At 42.1% G+C, this 18,515-nt stretch overlaps 1 protein-coding gene across 2 annotated transcripts in view; it reads right to left on the reverse strand.

The window, feature by feature from the left end:
* Positions 1-18,515, reverse strand: part of lama4 (laminin, alpha 4) — a 187,887-nt gene that overhangs the window by 150,334 nt on the left and 19,038 nt on the right. For both annotated transcript variants that reach the window (XM_072251613.1, XM_072251612.1), the window contains exon 2: positions 11,660-11,761. In XM_072251613.1, the coding sequence (XP_072107714.1) occupies positions 11,660-11,761 (102 nt within the window). The remainder of the gene's footprint in view (positions 1-11,659; positions 11,762-18,515) is intronic.

Below are 18,515 nucleotides of genomic sequence, written 5' to 3' on the forward strand. Positions count from 1 at the left end.
TGTGTTGCTTGAATTTCCAGCATCTGCAGATTTCCTCGTGTTCCTGTACTCAATATTCTGATTGATGAAGGCCAATAAAAGTGCTGCTGAAATGTACTCTCAGTGCCCACTTTACTAGGTACACCTGATTAATGTAAATATCTAATCAGCCAATCATGTAGCAGCAACTCAATGCATACATGCATACAGATAACATCAAGAGATTCATTTGTTGTTCAGACAAACATCGTATTTGGAAAGAAATTTGATCTAAGTGACTTTGACCGCGGAATGATCATTGGTGCCAGATGCAGTGGTTTGAGAATCTCAGAAACTGCTGATCTCCTGAGATTTCTGTGCACAACAGTCTCTACAGAGTGTATAGAGAATGGTACAAAAACAAAAAAAAATACATTGAGCAGCGGGTCTGTGGGTGAAAATGCCTTGTTAATGAGAGAGGTCAGAGGAAAATGGCCAGAATGGTTCAAACTGACGGGAAGGCAACAGTAACTAATAACCATGCATTACAACAGTGGTGTGCAGAAGAGCATCTCTGTGTCGAGCCTTGAAGCAGACGGGCTACAGCAGCAGAAGTCCATGAACATACACTCAATAGCCAATTTATTTGGTGCATGACGTACCTAATAAAGTGGTCACTAAGTGTCAACGTTTCTGTAACACAAACATCTCTAGCAAATATGCTGTTCATTGTTATGCAATTAATTTGGTGCCAGAAGCTGCTCGCCTGTGATGAGTGAGAACACAACAAAAATGCTGTTTTGGCACATTGTAATTTCCTTTGTTTAATAAAGTATTTTGTTGGTTCAACTTCCTCACTTTACTTACTCTTCGGGCTCAGAGAGTGATTGAGATACAGATACAGGGGAAGTATAATTCAACTGAGGGAAAGGTATCATGCTATACTATGTCAGCCGATGCTCCTCTGAACTTCGTGTGGCTATTGTGCTGACAGAAAAGTTAAATCACCAGACTAATAATCTTGGTCTTCTAATGAGCTAAATCCTGAGTTCAAATCCTCTTGTGGAATTTAAGTTCACTTTACAATCTGGAACTCAGAATCAGAATCAGAATCAGGTTTAAGATCACCGGCATATGTTGTGAAATTTGTTGTTATGCGGCAGTGGACCTTGCAATACATAATAATAAAAACTATCAATTGCTGTAAGTATATAAATATATATAAATGAGTTAAGGTAAATAAGTAGTGCAAAAAGAGAGAGAAGAAAAGAAAAAGTAGTGAGATTGTGTCTATAGGTTCAATGTTCATTCAGAAGTCAGAGGCAGAAGGGAAGAATTTGTTCCTGAAGTGTGTGCTTTCAGGCTTTTGTACCTCCTTCCTGATGGTAGGAATGAGAAGAGAGCATGTACTGGGTGATGGGGTTCCTTAATGGTGGATACTGTCTTTTTGAGGCATAACTCCTTGAAGATGTCCTGGATGCTACAGATACTGGTGCCCATGATAGATTTGACTGAGTTCACAACTTCCTGCAGCTATTTTTGATCCTATGCATTGCCCCCAACCCCCCCACCCCTGCCATACTAGTCGGTGATGCAGCCAGTTAGAATGTTTTCCATGGTACATTGGTAGGAATTTGTAGAAAAATGTCATTAAACTATTGCACTTATGTAAAATCCTCCTGTGGATCAGTAATATCCTGTAGTTGAGGATATCTGCTGTCCTCCCTTATTTGGGGCTATATGTGACTCCAAGCCCATAATTATGGTTGACTTTACAATTAAGCTTTTACAATTAAGAATGCCTAAATCCTGAAATGTGGTAAAAAAAAAACCCTCAAAGCTTTGTGTACCTCTATTCTGGGGTGAACATGATATCAAACTGCATTGTAGGAAGGAGTTGTGTGCCCAGAGGAAGAAGGGGAAACAGTTGGTTTTCAGTGCTCCTTTCCAGCTGAGATCTATGTTCTATTCTGCTTGAACCATCCCAATATCCATCTTGCCTATCTCTCCTGAACTTGTGCTAATTAATGAATGCACAGCACTGCTATCTAGGGCAGATGTCAGGGAAGATATCAATTAAATTTTCTAAAATGCTGCATTTGCCTCTGGTGTGAAAATAAATTGGAGACACATCGATTAACACTGGAAACACAAGAAGACAATTCTGTTTATTCTACAGTAGGAAACAGAAATGGAAGCTAAGGCAATTTGAATGCAGAAAAATGTAGATGGAGATGAAAACCTGCTCAATAGAACTAGAAGAGGTTCCAAATGACATTTTTATAATGGAATATCGAGGCTTGGGGCCTTATAGATGCATAAATGGGAGAATGATTAACATTTTCCATACTTTGGAGAAGTCAGCCACTATTTTAAGGCATTTAAATTAAGCAAAACAATTAATTCTTCTGTCCTGGAGTGTAATTCAAATGCAAATGGTAAACTTCATATGGAGATTTTATTTTAAGTCACAAGTAGTGCTTAAACTTGTATTTGGGTGGAGGAATAACTTTTACTGCAATCTATAATTAGATGCCACATAGTACATATAATCTAATCGTCTGAAAAGATGCAATAAAAATCCTTGCTAATCTTCAAGTTTGTCCAAGTCAATATGTGCGGCAGAAGAATTAAGCAAAAATCTTCACACATCTATGTTTTTTTCCATTGATCTTTGTGAGGAAACACCTTTAGTGCAAATGAATAACACAGATAAAACACTTTACAGTGGTATGGTGGAGAATTGTGCTTCAGGAATTCTATATATCATTGTTAATTGCTACCTTTTCAAAATGATTAGAGACCTGCTTTTAAATATTTCTATTCCATAAGACCATGAAACCATAAGATGTAGGAGCAGAATTAGGCCATTTGGCCCATTGATTCTGCTCCACCATTTTATAATGGCTGATTTATTTTCCCTTTCAACCTTATTCTCTTGCCTTCCCCCTGTAACTATTGACTTGCTTACTAGTCAAGAACTTATCAGTCTCCACTTTAAATATACACAATGGACTCAGCAGGTGTCTGTGTTAATGAATTGCATGGATTCACAACTTTCAGGCTAAAGAAATTCCTCCTCATCTCTGTTCTGAAGGGCATCCTTGTATTCTGATACTGTGACCTCTAGTCTCCTCTCTATGTTCATTCTATCTAGTCCTTTCTATATTTACAACACACACAAAATGCCGGAGGAACTCGGCAGGCCAGGCAGCACCTATGGAAAAGAAGAAAAAGTCGACACTTAGAGCTGGGACTCTTCATCAGGACTGGAAAAAAGATAAGAAGTCAGAGTAAGAAGGTTGGGGAAGGGGAGGAAGAAGAACAAGGGGGTAGGTGATAGGTGAAACTGGAAGAGGGGGAAGGCTGAAATAAACAGCTAGGAAGTTGATTGGTGAAAAAGATAAAGGGCTGGAGAAGGGGAAATCTGACAGGAAAGGGTAGATGACCATGGAAGAAAGGGAAGAGAGGAGCACCAGAGGGAGGTGATGGGTAGGTAAGGAGATAAGATGAGAGAGGGAAATGGGCATGGGCAATTTCCTTTCAATATTTGTTATGTTTCAATGAGATTTCCCTTGTTCTTTTAAACTCCAGCGAGTATAGGCCCAGAGCCATCAAGCTTTAAGCCTTCCACATACATATCTTAAAATATTTATTACAATTTTATTGCTATATGTAAATTCAGGGTCATAGAAAAGTACAGGACAGAAAGAGGCCCTTCGGCTCATCTAGTATATGCTGAACCATTTAAACTGCCTACTCCTATTGACCTACACCAGGACCATAGCCCTGCATACACCTACCATTCATGCACCCATCCAAACTTCTCCTAAATGTTGAAATCAAGCTTGCATGCAGCCTGGTTAAAAGCAAGGACATAATGTTGAGGCTTCATAAAGCACTGAGGAGGCCTCACTTGAAGTGTTGCTGTGAGTAAGTTTTGGAAACCTTATCTAAGAAAGGATGTGCTGATATTGGAGAGGGTTCAAAGGATGTTCATGAAGATGATTCTGGGATCGAAAGGCTTGTCATTTGAAGAGCTTTTGATGGCTCCGTTCCTGTATTCACTGGAATTCAGGAGTATGAGGGGTGACCTTATTAAAGCCTACCAAATATTGAAAGGCCTTAATAGAGTGGATGTGGAGAGAATGTTTCCTATGGTGGGGGGTCTTAAGACCTGAGGACACAGCCTCAGAATAGAAGGGCGTTCTTTTAGAATGGAGATGAGGTGGTGAATTTGTGGTATTTGTTACCACAGGCAGCTTTTACCTGGAGGCTAGGTTGTTGGGTGTATTTAAGGCAGAGATTGATAGGTTCTTGATTGGCCAGGGCATCAAAGGTTATGCGGAGAAGGCCGGGGAATGGGACTGAGGAGGAGAAGAAAGGATCAGCCATGATTGAATGGCACTTCAGACTCGATGGGCCAAATGGCCTAATTCTGCTCCTATGTATTATGGTCTTTCGGTCTTATGGAATTTCTTTAGCCAAGGAGTGGTGAGTCTGTGGAATTTGCTGCCACAGATGGCTGTGGCGGTTAAGACATTGGGTATATTTAAGGCAGAGGTTGGTAAATCCATGATTAGTCAGGGCACAAAGGGATATGGGGATAAGGCAGGAGATTCTGGCTGAGAGGGAAAATGGATCAGCCACAATAAAATGGCAGAGCAGACTTGATGGGCCAAATGTCCTAATTCTGCCCCTATGTCTTATGGTTGTATGGTTATCATTCTGTCTATCGTGAAGCTTTGGTGTTTAAAAAAAGTACTCCGGAAGTTCCAATGTCCAACCCTGTCCATCTCAGATCTCTCTCCCTAGGGTGGTAGGGCGGGACCTCAAGGAGCTCATCTCTGAGAGTGTTGAATTCTCAAATATTTCCATTACATTTTTGAATCATAATATTCAGGATGTGGTTTGCCTGGTGAAAACATATTTCCAGCACATTGTCAGAGCATTAATCAACACCAGATCAAGTAGTTTCTGCCTTTCAGTACTCCCCTAACACATGGTGCAGTTAAACAACCTTAGGTATTAAGAGAATCTAGAGACACGAGGCTGGAGGAAGTAGCACAAAGGTAAAAGATCAATCATAATGCCATTGAATGGTGGAGAGGCACAAGAGTTTGTGTTTTGTTGATGGTATTCTTAAACAAAATATCTTTTATTTCTCACATCTAATTACATGTTCCATTCTACCTATTTACATTAACCTGGAAATGAAATGTTATTCCTTTGTTATTGACCTTTCTATAATTAGGATGTGTGGGTACATGGCCAAGTGGTTAAGGCATTGGACTAGCGACCTGAAGGTCATGAGTTTGAGTCCCAGCCGAGGGAACATGTGTCGTGTCCTTGAGCAAGGCACTTAATCACACGTTGCTCTACGACAACACTGGTGTCCTAATGCCCTTCCCTTGGACAACATTGGTGGCGTGGAGAGGGGAGACTTGCAGCATGGGCAACATGGGCAACTGCTGGTCTTCCATACAACCTTGCCCAGGCCTGCGCCCTGGAGAGTGAAGACTTTCCAGGCGCAGATCCATGGTCTCGCAGGACTAACGGATGCCTTTACCTTTATATTTAGGATATCTAAAAGTTAATTTCAACTCCTGGCCTCATACAGAGTACATTAGGTCATTTTGTCTTGTTTACACCCTTAAATTACACATACATATAAAACACAGGAGACAGCGAGAGAGAAGTACATCATTAATACATGCCCTGCAGCCCAACAAGTCACCACATAACAAGGTGCCAACCCAGCTAGTCGCAATTTCTGCATTTGGCCCCAACCCTCATGCACCTATCCATGTACCTCATAAATGTTAAACAGAAGGAAGTATGCAGATGCTGGAAGCCCAGAGCAACACACACAAAATGCCAGTGAAACTCGGCCGGTCAGGCAGCATCCATGGAACGAGAAACAGTCAATGTTTCGGGGCGAGGCCCTTCATCAGGACTTGATGAAGGGCTTCGGCTCCAAACATCAATTTCTTAAGTAATACTATTCTATCTTCCTCGGGCAGCTCAGTCCATATACACACCGTCCTCTGCACGAAAAAAGTTGTCTCTCAACATCCTCTTAAATCTTTCCCCTCTCACCCTAAATCTATGTCCCCTTGTTTTGGACAACCCAGCTCTGTGGAAAACACTGTTACCATCCACCTTATTAATGCCTCTTATAATTTTAAACATTTCTGAACGGTCAGCTCTCATTCACCTATGTCCCAAGAAATGAAGATCTCGCGTGGCCAACATTCCCCTATAACTCAGTACCTCTAGGCAAATTCCTTGTAAATCTTGTCTGCACTTGCTTTCAGTTTAACCACATTAGGGCGACCACAACTCTACACAGTGCATACTCCAAGTGGTTGTGGTAGTTAAATAGTGTTATTCCAATGTCACTCAGCTAGCCGCGCCCACATGGGAGGAGTTCACATACCATACAAGCAGCGTTATCAATAAAGTTCATTCAAATATCCCGCGTGCTGCTTTCCTAGTGTGCTCTGCACACTCACTCAATATCAATCACAACACAAGTGAGGCCTCAGCAATGACTTATACAACTGCAACAAAATGTTCCAATTCCGATGCTCAGTGGATGCTCTTTATCACCACCCTCTCTATTTATGATGTAGCCTTCAATAAATCATTCCCTTGTACTCTTTGCTCCTTCTGTTCAATTGCACTTCCTGGGCCCCCACCATTTCCTAGAAGAGGTCCTACACTGGTTTGACTTTCTAACGTGCATTACTTCACATTTATCTGTATTGACTTTATTTGCCACTGCTCAGCTCACTTCCTTATCTGACCAAGATCCCCTTGTAATCTACAATAACCTTCTCCACTATGAACACCTTCGATTTTTGTGTCATCCACAAATTTACTGTTCAGGCCTTGTGCATTCACATCCAAATCACTTGTATAAATAATGAATAACTATGGTTCTAACACTGACACCTGCAGTACATCACTACACTCTGGCCTCAGTTCTGAGGAACAAGCTTCAACCACCATACTCTGCTTCCTATCACAAAGCCAAATTTGAGTCCATTTAACCAGCTCTCTCCTGGACTCCATGGGAATTACCTTCCACACCAGCCTACCGTGCTATGCCTTGTCAAAGGCCTTGCTAAATTCCAAATAGACAGCATCCGCTGCTCTATCCTCATCTTCCTTTTTGGACATTTCTTCAAGATGTTTTGCAAAGTTCATCAAGCATACCTTCCCATGCGCAAACCATGCCCACTCTGTCCATTCAAATATTGGTGGTTTCTGTCCTGCAGAATTTCTTCCAGCAACTTTCCCACTATTTATGTCAAGCTGACCATCCTGGAGTTCCATGGCTTGTTCTTGCTACACTTTCCAAACAATGGAACAATATTAACCACCTTCCAGTGTTTGGGAACTCCACTAATGGCTAATGATGAAGAAAATGTCTCCGATAGAGCCCCTCTAATTCCCTCCCTAGTCTCCTACAAAGTCTAAGGATGCTACTCACTAGTCCCTGGGGATTTATCCACCTTAATGTGCTGTAAGGCTGCAAATTCCTCCTCCCTGATAAATATGAGTGCCCTCCAAAACATCTCCACTTGCTTTCCTTATCTCTTGAGCAACCGTGATATTCTCCTCTGTAAAACCTGGCTCTGACTGCTAAAGCATCAACTGCTCTACTATTCTCTAAAAGGGCCTACTCTCTCCCTACCAACACATGCAAAGTGCTTGGAGGAACTCGGCAGGTCAGGCAGCATCTATGAGAATGTATATACAGTTGATGTTTTAGAACAAGACCCTTCTTGAGGACTGGAAAGGAATTGGGAAGACACCAGAATAAAAAGTGGTGGGGGGGGGGAGGTGAAGGAGAACTAGCTAGAAGGTGATAGGTGAAGCCAGTTAGGTAGTAAAGGTAAAGGGCTGGAATGTGATAGGAGTGGAGAGTGAACAATGGGATAAAGGGAAGGAAGAGGGACACCAGGGGGAGATAATAGGGAGGTGAGGAGAAGAGCTAAGAAGCCTGAGTGGGGAGTAGAAGAGGAGGGAAGGGGGAGGGGAAAATAAACTGATATTCATGCAATCAGTTTGGAGGCCAACTTGATGAAATATGAGGCTTTGCTCCTTTGCCATGACAGTGGCCTCACCATGACAAAAGTGGATGCCCTGAACTGACATTTCGGACTCGGAATGCCACCAGGAATTTCCACTTTTGGCAAGTGGAGAAGAGGTGTCAACTAAAGCAGTCTCCCAATTTATGTTGGGTCTCACCGTTATAGAGGAAGTTGCATTGGGAGCACTGGATACAATAGGTGACTCCAACAGATTTGCAGTTGAAGTGTTGCTTCACCTGGAAAGACTGTTTGGGGCCCTGAATGGAGGTAAGGGAAGGGGGGTTTGGGCAGCTGTAGCATTTCTGTCGATTGCAGGGATTATGTGCCAGGACTCTCACCCTAGGCACCCTTTTACTCTTGACATATCTATAAAACCTCTTGGAATTTTCATTAACCTTGCCTACCAGATTCAACTCTTGCACTTTCTTTGCTTTCCTGATTTCCCTCTTAAGGGTATGCCTAACCTGTTTGCAGTAATCAAGGTATTTGGTCAATCCTGACCTCCCAAATTCAATGTTCACTTCTTTTTCTTGACTAGAGCCTCAAAATCTTTCAGCAGCCAAGGTTGGCTAAACTCACCAGAGTCATCATTCTCCCTAGCAGGATCGTGCTGTTATGTGAAGGGTAAACCTGGCAATTTCAAGGAACCGCTCTTAAGAGCCTCCTGTTTGACATCCATTCATCTCCCTTCAAACGGGTTCATCCAATTGATCTCCACTGGATCCTGTCTAAATCCCCCGAAATTTGCCCTGATCCACTTTAGGGTCTTATCCTGTGGACTGGACCCATCTTTTTCCATTACTATCTTAAAATAAATAGAATTACAGTTACTAGAGTTAAAATGCTCCCTGAATGCTGTTTCATTAATTGCCCTGACTTGTTTCCCAGGAAGAGATCCAATATTGCACTCTTCTGAATAGGGCTCATGATATATTAGGAAAATTTTCTGAAGTTTTACAAATTCCTCCTTGTCTAGGTGCTTAACATTTTGGGTGTCCCAATTAACAGTGGGGAAATTAAAATCTCCCCACTAGTACCAACTCTTCCAACTCTGAGCAATTTCTTTACACAACTGCTTCACAAGGCCCCATTGACTATTCATCCTCATCATCATTATGTGCCATGTTATATGACATGGATGATCATAGTCTATGAACATGACTGCTCTTGGCAAATTTTTCTACAGAAGTGGTTTACCATTGCCTTCTACTGTATAGTGTCTTTACAAGATGGGTGACCCCGGCCATTATCAGTACTCTTGAGAGATTGTCTGACTGGCACCAGTAGCTACGTAACTAGGACTTGTGATATGCGCCGACGGCTCATACGACAATCCACCACCTGCTCCCATGGATTCACATGATCCTGGAATTTTGCCTACATTGGCTCATAAGTAGGATTGAGGTCTCCCTATCTGGTGCAAGCACACTCATGGCATCTAAGTGAATTCCTAGAAGTGTGGTTTTCCCCAAGCAATTCTGTAATCAGACATGTAGACCTTGAACCTATTTATGAGGTAATGTGAGCAAAATCCCTGACCACAATGCATGAAGTTCACCATGCAACAAATCAGCAACGAGATTTCCTCCTTACATCACAACTGAGTTCCTTAGCGATGACCAACTGGCTGATTGATAAGTATTTAAAGGCCAAGCAATTAACAGCGTACTGGTGATGTCTCCTCTTATGGTGACGAAACATTTGCAAGTAAGTTGCCAAGATTGGAGAACAACTCAACCAAACCATCAACCACCCAAGCTCCATATTTTCTGAATTATTACTGATAGTATGTCAACTGAAAGAACATCCTTTCAACATTATTCAGGGGGTATACCCTGTTAGCGAGCGGAATGGCTACAAGGGAACCCTGCACTGACTGCATATTTCCCTTACTTATCCTGGTGGTCACCTATCTAACTGAAGCCTGTACTTTGAGTGTGACTGCCACAGTGAATGTCTTGTCCATGAAGTTCTAATTAGTTTTCAAATTCTCAATTGCGCCTAAATAATAACATAATTTCTATGGGTAAGCAACTCAGAGTGTTGTGTTGCTACCTTCATTCCACACTAACATGGAAGAAAATGTTGGACGATATCATTGCAAAATGGGGGAAGTCTCAAAGCTGCAGAAAGGTGCTTTTTGAGAAGAATGATGAAAATATTGGAAGGACAGAGGAGCAAATGAGGACGTGTTGCGAAAAGCTGGAACAAGAAGGGAGCTGATAGCATCAATCAAGAAACAGCAGCTGGAATTTCTGATACATGTACTGAGGGAAAGGAAGCTGGAACATCTTGCAGTGACAGGAAACGGGAAAAATTGATGGAAGAAAAAGTTGTGGTCGACAGCACATGACCCTCATGAGGTACATCAAGGGATGGACAGGCAAAAGTTTTGAAGAACTTATTAGAACTTTTCAGATTAAAGACAGATAGAAGACTGTGATCACCCACGTCTTATGTCAGGGCACATAATGACAATGATGAGATTGTGCCAAGTCTTAAAATACCAGCCACACCTTCAGCTCCCTACTATTTTGGTACCTTATTCCTAACCTTATGAGTGATCCTGTGGATACTTCTTATTACTGCTTGTTTGTTATGTGCAGTGAATCTTATTAGTGTACCCTATTACTTTCAAGTTCCAGGCAGTCTGCATATTTTTGTGCTGCCATTTACATACATTGCATTATGTATTAATACACTTATTGAATACTTATTAACTCATGGCCTGGGTTCTTACCTCCACTTTACAGCAGTGTCAGCTACTTTATCAGATCCTTCTGAGGAAATGCTAATGTGTTTAGAACTACTGCACAAGGAGAGTGTTTCGACAGTTCCCCACTGAGAAAAGTCTAGCCTTGGCTGTTGGTCACTGAGTACAAAGACCAGCTGTTTAATGAGATTAATATATTGCCTCAACAGACAGGCTTAACAGTGTAAGAGATTTCTAGCAAGAGAAAACGCAGATGGGAAAAGTCAAAAATCAATCAAATCTGTTTCCCTCAGTTCGAGTGGACAGAACTACAAGATGCTGTTTAATTCTTAAATTGGTATAACTCATAAATCACTTTTCAAGTAATGGATGCAGACAAAGGGTTTATTTTGCACAAATTTTAAGCCTTTACTTCAGTGATTATAAACAGTTCTGCAGTAGAGAGCCTGAAGTAACTTTATATTCAAGTAATGTGACAATCTGAAATGACCATTTCCCTCTTATTTCCCTTTGGGAAAAAAACTGTTTCTAGAAATGTGACATGCCATTAAAAAGAAAACACACACTAAACATGGCCATTTTGAAAGGAGTGTTCTATTTTAAATATGTCCATGTAGTTTGCAATCATTCCCAGCTTGTTTTCAGCTGGAAGTAAAGCCATGTATTATCTACAGAGGGTGTAATCTGAAAAGAAGCAGCTGGCAAAACATAGCTCTGGTGGGCATTAGAGCTGTGCAAGTTGGAAATGAGGAAAAGGAGAAAGGTGAAGCATCCAGAGTAATTTATAATATTCATTTCAGTCATACGGGACTGATTAATGATAAAAACACACAGAGAAAAAAAATCTAACAGTAATAGTTGATTCACTAGGGCTGTTAGTACTCACAATGCAGATTCCAGAATTAGGCAGGCACTGCTCTGAATGCCCATGGCATTTGCAAGGAAGACATATTTCATTATCTACGCTGTAGAAACCTGTCGCACAGTTCTGAAAAAGAAGAACAAACTGGATTCAGATTTAATCATACAGAATCATCAATAACAAATTCTTTATAATCCTAGTCTGACAACAATCAAAGATGTAATACATCAAATTTTTAATTGATTTATTCATTTCTGGACTTTAATGACTGGTTTGTACCATTCTGCCATTTTTAATTATAGTATTTCTGAGTAACTAAGAAACTTCTTTTCACTGGTCTGAGAATGAATTGTGTCAAGTTGAATTAATTGCAAAAAAAAAAGACCAGTAAAATCAATGTGTTTTATCCACATAAAATACACTCAGTGGCCACTTTACTCTGTACCTCCTGTACCTAATAAGGTGGTCACTGAGTGTATGTTCATGGTCTTCTGGTCTTCTGCTGCTGTAACCCATCCACTTCAAGGTTTGACGTACTGTGCATTCAGAGATTGCTCTTCTGTTCTGTTGTAACACATGGTTATTCGAGTTACTGTCATCTTCTTGTCAGCTTGAACCAGATTGGCCATTCTTCCCATTTTTGCCCACAGAACTGCCGTTCACTGGATGTTCTTTGGTTTTTTTTTTGCACTACTCTCTGTAAACTCTAGAAACTGTTCTGCGTAAAAATACAAGGAGATCAGTATTTTCTGAGACACACAAACGACCCCAAATGGCACCATCAGTTATTCAGTGGTCAAAATCACTTAGGTCACGTTTCTTCCCCATTCTGATGACTAGTCTGAACAATAACTGAATCTCTTGACCATGTTTGCATGCTTTTATGTATTGAGTTGCTGCTATACGATTGGCTGATTAGGTTTACGTTGGATTAGATTGTGAGGACACAGAGCCCTCTTTTATTGTCATTTAGTAATGCATGCATTAAGAAATGATACAATGCTTTTCCAGAATGATATCACAGAAACACATGACAAACCAACTTAAAAACTAACAAAAACCACATAATATATCTATAGATAATAAAGTGGATCTGTAGATAATAAAGAGTGTATTTACAAAAATAATTTCAGGAAAAAACACAAAATTTAAAAAGTGTTATTTTTTTATTTGTGACATTGGTGTAACTGCAAAGCCAATGTTTATTTTCTTCCCAAATTTCCTCAGATAAAATGGTGATGATTCCTAATTTCCCTTGGGGAGGTGGTGGGTGCAAAGTGGTTGCAATCTGCCCAGTGAGGGAACTTCGTTGGTTAGTTCATGTGTTCCAGGAGTTTGATCCATCAATAATGAATGAACAACAAATGCTTGCCAATCAGAACGCTCTTTTAAAAAGATGGAATTGCACAGGTTCTAATCTTCTAGATTGCCTAGTCTCATTCTCCTGCTGACACCTTGGCTTGTTGCTGAATGTGTTCTATCAACGTTGCACCAGGAGGTGAATATTTATGGCTGTGGGTAGACTTCACAGCAGGTGGGCTTCTTTATCAAGAGTAATGTTCCGCTTCTTGAGACTTGATGGATCTTCACTCATCCAGGCAATTGGAGAAAATGCCATTGCACTCCCAGCTTGTAATATTTGTGTGCTGAAAGAATTTGGGGTGTCACAAAGTAAATCATTCAAACTTCGAAGCAAGTTTATTATCACAGCACATATATACTATCCTGAGATCCATTTTCTTGCAGGCATTCACAGTAGAACAAAGAAAAACAATAAATCACTGGAAAAAACCTACAAAGACTGACAAACAATGGGAAAAAGAAGACAAACTATGTAAATAAAATAAATAAAACTAACAAACAAATAATTAAAAAATATTGAGAACCCATGTGGTAGAGTCCTTGAAAGTTAGCCCATAGGTTGTGAAGGCAACTTAGTGTTTAGTCGTGAAGTTATCCACACTAGTTCAGGAAACAGATGTGTGAAGTCACAGAGTCACAGAGTCATAGAGAAGTACAGGTCCTTTGGCCAATCTAGTCCATGCCGAATCATTTAAACTGCCTACACCCATCAACCTGCTCTGCAACCATAGCCCTCCACATCTCTACCATCCATCTACCTATCCAAACTTCTCAAACTTTGGAATTGAGCTCGAATGCACCACTTGTGCTGGGAGCTCATTCCACAGTCTCACAACCCTCTGAGTGAAGTAAATTCCCCTCATGTTCACTTAAACTTTTCACCTTTCACCCTTAATCCATGACCTCTGGTTGCTGTCCCACCCAACCTCAGTGTAATAATTGCTCCTGAACCTGGTGCTGTAGCTCCTGAGGCTTCTGTACTTCCTTCCCAGTGGCAGCAGTGAGAAGAGAGCATTTCCTGGATCCTTGATGATGGATGCTGCTGTCTTGTGGCAGGGATCCTTGCAGAATCACTGAACCTCAGAATATCATTCTTCTGCTCTTCTCCCGCAAGCACTGTATTTATCTGGTTGGTTTAGTTAACACCCTCAGGATGTTGATATTGGGGAAAACAAATGATCAAATAACAAGTAATACACACAACACACACAGCCTCTGCGTCTAGCATGCAATTCTCCGAAACCTCCGTCACCTCCAACAGGATCCCACCACCATGAACATCTTTCTGCCTTCCACAGGGATTGTTCCCTGCATGAGTCCATTGTCCACTCATGCCTCCTCACTGATCTCCCTCTTGGTACTTATTCTTGCAAGCAGAACAAGTGCCACAACTGCACCTACACCTCCTCCCTCACCACCATTCAGGGCCCCAAGCAGTCCTTCCAGGTGAGGCCACACTTTACCTGTGAAACTGTTGGGATCACCTACTGTATCCGGGTCTCCCAGTGTGGTCTCCTGTATATCAGTGAGACCTGAAGCAGATTGGGAGACCATTTCACTGAGCACCTATGCTCCATCTATCAGAAAAAGTGTGATGTCCCAGTGACCATCCATTTTAATTTTACTTCCCATTCCCAAACTGACATATCAGTCCATATGCCACGATGAGGCCACACTCAGGTTGGAGGAGAAACATCTTTTATTCCATCTGGGTAGCCTTCAATCTCATGGCATGAACACCGATTTCTCAAACTTCTGGTTATTGCCCACACCCTTCATCATTCCCCATTCCCATTTCCCTCTCTCACCCTATCTCCTTACCTGCCCATCACCTCCCTTTGGTGCTCCTGCCCCTTCCCTTACTTCTATGAATTCTGTCCTCTCCCATCGGCTTCCTGGAGTACCTGGAGTATTGTGTGCAGTTTTGGTCCCCTAATCTGAGGAAAGACATCCTTGCCATAGAGGGAGTACAATTCCTGGGATGGCAGGACTTTCATATGATGAAAGACTGGATGAACTAGGCTTATACTCGTTGGAATTTAGAAGATTGAGGGGGGATCTGATTGAAACATATAAAATCCTAAAGGGATTGGACAGGCTAGATGCAGGAAGATTGTTCCCGATGTTGGGGAAGTCCAGAACGAGGGGTCACAGTTTGAGGATAAAGGGGAAGCCTTTTAGGACCGAGATAAGGAAAAACTTCTTCACACAGAGAGTGGTGAATCTGTGGAATTCTCTGCCACAGGAAACAGTTGAGGCCAGTTCATTGGCTATTTTTAAGAGGGAGTTAGATATGGCCCTTGTGGCTAAAGGGATCAGGGGGTATGGAGGGAAGGCTGGTGCAGGGTTCTGAGTTGGATGATCAGCCATGATCATACTGAATGGCGGTGCAGGCTCAAAGGGCCGAATGGCCTACTCCTGCACCTATTTTCTATGTTTCTATGTTTCCCCTTTCTCCAGCCCTTTACCTTTTCACCAATTGACTTCCCAGCTCCTTACTTCACATGTTCCCCTCTCCTGGTTTCACCTATCACCTACGACCTTGTTCTTCTTCCTTCTCTCTCTCACTTTCTTACTCTGACTTCTCAACTCTTTCAAGTCCTAATGAAGGATCCTGGCCCAAAATGTCAACCCTTTACTCTTTTCCATATTTGCTGAGTTCCTCCAGCATTTTGTGTGTGTTACTTTGAATTCTGGCATCTGCAGACTTTCTCTTGTTTGTGATCAAATGACAAGAGTAGGAAGATACTCTCTGTAATGGACATTACTTCCAACTTATTGTTGTTTCACATTCTGGTATGAATGTTAGATGCCAAATAAAAATCAGTAATTAAGAACAGAGAATCAGAATCAGGGTTAATATCACTGAAAAAAGTGTGAAATTTGTTGTTCTTGTTATGTGGCAGAAGTACATTGCAATAGATAATAATAAAAATCTGTAAATTACAGTAAGACTTATATTTTAAAAAGTTAAGAGAGAGAAAAAAGTAGTGAGGTAATGAGGTAGCGTTACAAACACGAGAAAATCTGCAGAAGCTAGAAATCCAATGCAACACACACAAAATGCTGGAGGAACTCAGCAAGCCTGACTGCATCTCAGAGGAGACGTCAGGGATAAGTCTTTTGGTGAGTGCGTGGAATGGGCTGCCGGCAATGGTGGTGGAGGCAGATACGATAGGGTCTTTTCAGAGACTTTTAGATAGGTACATGGGGCTTAGTAAAATAGAGGGCTATTGGTAAGCCTAGTAATTACCAAGGTAGGGACATGTTCGGCACAACTCTGTGGGCCGAAGGGCCTGTATTGTGCTGTAGGTTTTCTATGTTTCTAAAAAAGAGCAAACAGTCGACGTTTCGGGCTGAGACTCTTCATCAGGACTGGAAAGAAAGGAGAGAAGTCGGAGTACGAAGATGGGCGGAGCGGAGGAAGAAGTACAAGGTGGCAGGTGACAGGTGAAACTGGGAGAGGGGAATGGGATGAAGTAAAGAGCTGGGAAGTTGATTGGTTAAAGAGATAATGGGCTGGAGAAGGGGGAATCTGACAGGAGAGGTTAGAAGACCATGGAAGAAAGGGAAGGAGGAGGAGAACCAGAGGGAGGGGATGGGCAGGTATCAGGGTGAGAGTGGGAAACAGAAATGGAGATTAATGAAGGAGAGGGAGTGGACAATTACTGGAAGTTCAAGAAGTTGATGCTCATGGAGGCTCCTCCAACCTGAGTGTGGCTTCATCGCAACAGTAGAGGCGGCCATGGACTGATGTATCAGAATGAGAAGTGGAATTGAACTGGGTGGCCACAGGGAGATCCTACTTTTTCTGGCGGAAGAGCGTAGGTGCTTGGCGAAGTGTTATGTGTCAGGTCTCACTGATACACAGGAGGCCACACCAGGAGAACCGGATACAGTAGATGACCCCAACAGACTGACCGGTGAAGTGTCGTCTCACTTGGAAGGACTACTTGGGGCCCTGAATGGTAGTGAGGGATGAGGTGCCGGGGCAGGCACGGGTAAGTTCCGGGAGGGTGATCAGTGGGGAGGGAAGAGTGGACCAGGGAATCACTAGGGAGCAATCCCTGCAGAAAGTGGAAAGTGGGGATGGGTGGGGAAGTGAGGAAACAATGTGTTTGTTGGTGATATCTGGTATCCAGTTGTAGATGGTGGAAGTTATGGAGAATTATGTGGTGGACTTGGAAGCTAGTGGGGTGGAGGTGAGGACAAGAGGAACCCTATCTCTGGTGTGGTGGCAGGAGGATGAGGTGAGGGCGGATGTGTGCAAAATGGAAGCGATGTGTGTGAGGCCAGCATGGACGGTGGAGGAAGGGAACCCCCTTTCTTTGAAGAAGGAGGACATCTCAGTTGTTCTGGAGTAAAAAGCCTCATCCGGAGAGCAGATGCGGTCGGGACAGCGGAATTGAGAGATGGGGATGGCGTTTTTACAAGTGACAATGTGGGAAGAGGTATAGTACAGATAGTTGTGAGAGTCACTGGGTTTATAAAAGATATCAGAAGATAGACTGTCTCCAGAGCTGGAGACAGTGAGATCGAGAAAGGGGAGGAGGTGTTGGGAATGGATGAAGTAAATGTGAGGGCAGGGTGGAAGTTAGAGGCAAAGTTGAAGAAGTTGATGAGCTCACAAATACGGTCATCGATATAGCATTGTAAGAGTTGGAGAAAATTGCCCGTGTAGGCTTGGAACATGGACATTCCACATAGCCGGCGGAAGATGGGAGCGGTGCAACTTCCCATGGTTACATCTTTGGTTTGAAGGAAGTGGGAGAAGCTGAAGGGGAAATTATTGAGAGTGATGATCAGTTGCACTAAACAGAGGAGAGTGCTGGTGGAGTGAAACTTAGTGTGTCTGTTGTCCAGAGGTTGTGTTCATGGTTTCAATGTGAATTTACATCTCTGATAGCAAAGGGGAAGAAGCTGATCCTGAATTATTGAGTGTGTGTCTTCAGACTCCAGTACCTCCTCCCTGATAACAGCAAGGAGAAGAGAGCATGGACTGGGTGATGGGCATATCCTGAGTGATGGATATGTCTTGAGTAAACATATAAAAAAGTCTTAAGCTACTGGTATCTTGATGGAAGATGAAACTACAACTCCTTGCTACTTATCTACTACTTTTGCCCTGATGAAGGGACTCTGTCCAAAACATTAACTGTTTATTCTTCTCCGTAACTGCTGTCTGACCTGCTGAGTTCCTTCAGCATTTTGTGTGCATTGCTCTGGATTTCCAACATCTACAGAACATCTTGTGTATTTCTTTTGACAAGCTAATTACTAGAAATTGTATATTCAAGTTTATTTCCATGACACATTTACCACAGTTGTGGTGGTAATGTGGGAGGTGACACAAGTAAAGTTATTGCATAAATATTCACTGTTTAGCTTGGCAAAAATAATGTATTTCTTGGATTATAGCATTGACCGATTACCTTCAATCAGCTTTAGGAACACAGTGTGTCTTATGCAGGATTTATTAGGTATTAGAGAAGAAAGTACCTAACACAATGCAATGTTG

This window comes from Mobula birostris, chromosome 2 (genome assembly GCF_030028105.1).
Source record: "Mobula birostris isolate sMobBir1 chromosome 2, sMobBir1.hap1, whole genome shotgun sequence".
NCBI lineage: Eukaryota > Metazoa > Chordata > Chondrichthyes > Myliobatiformes > Myliobatidae > Mobula > Mobula birostris.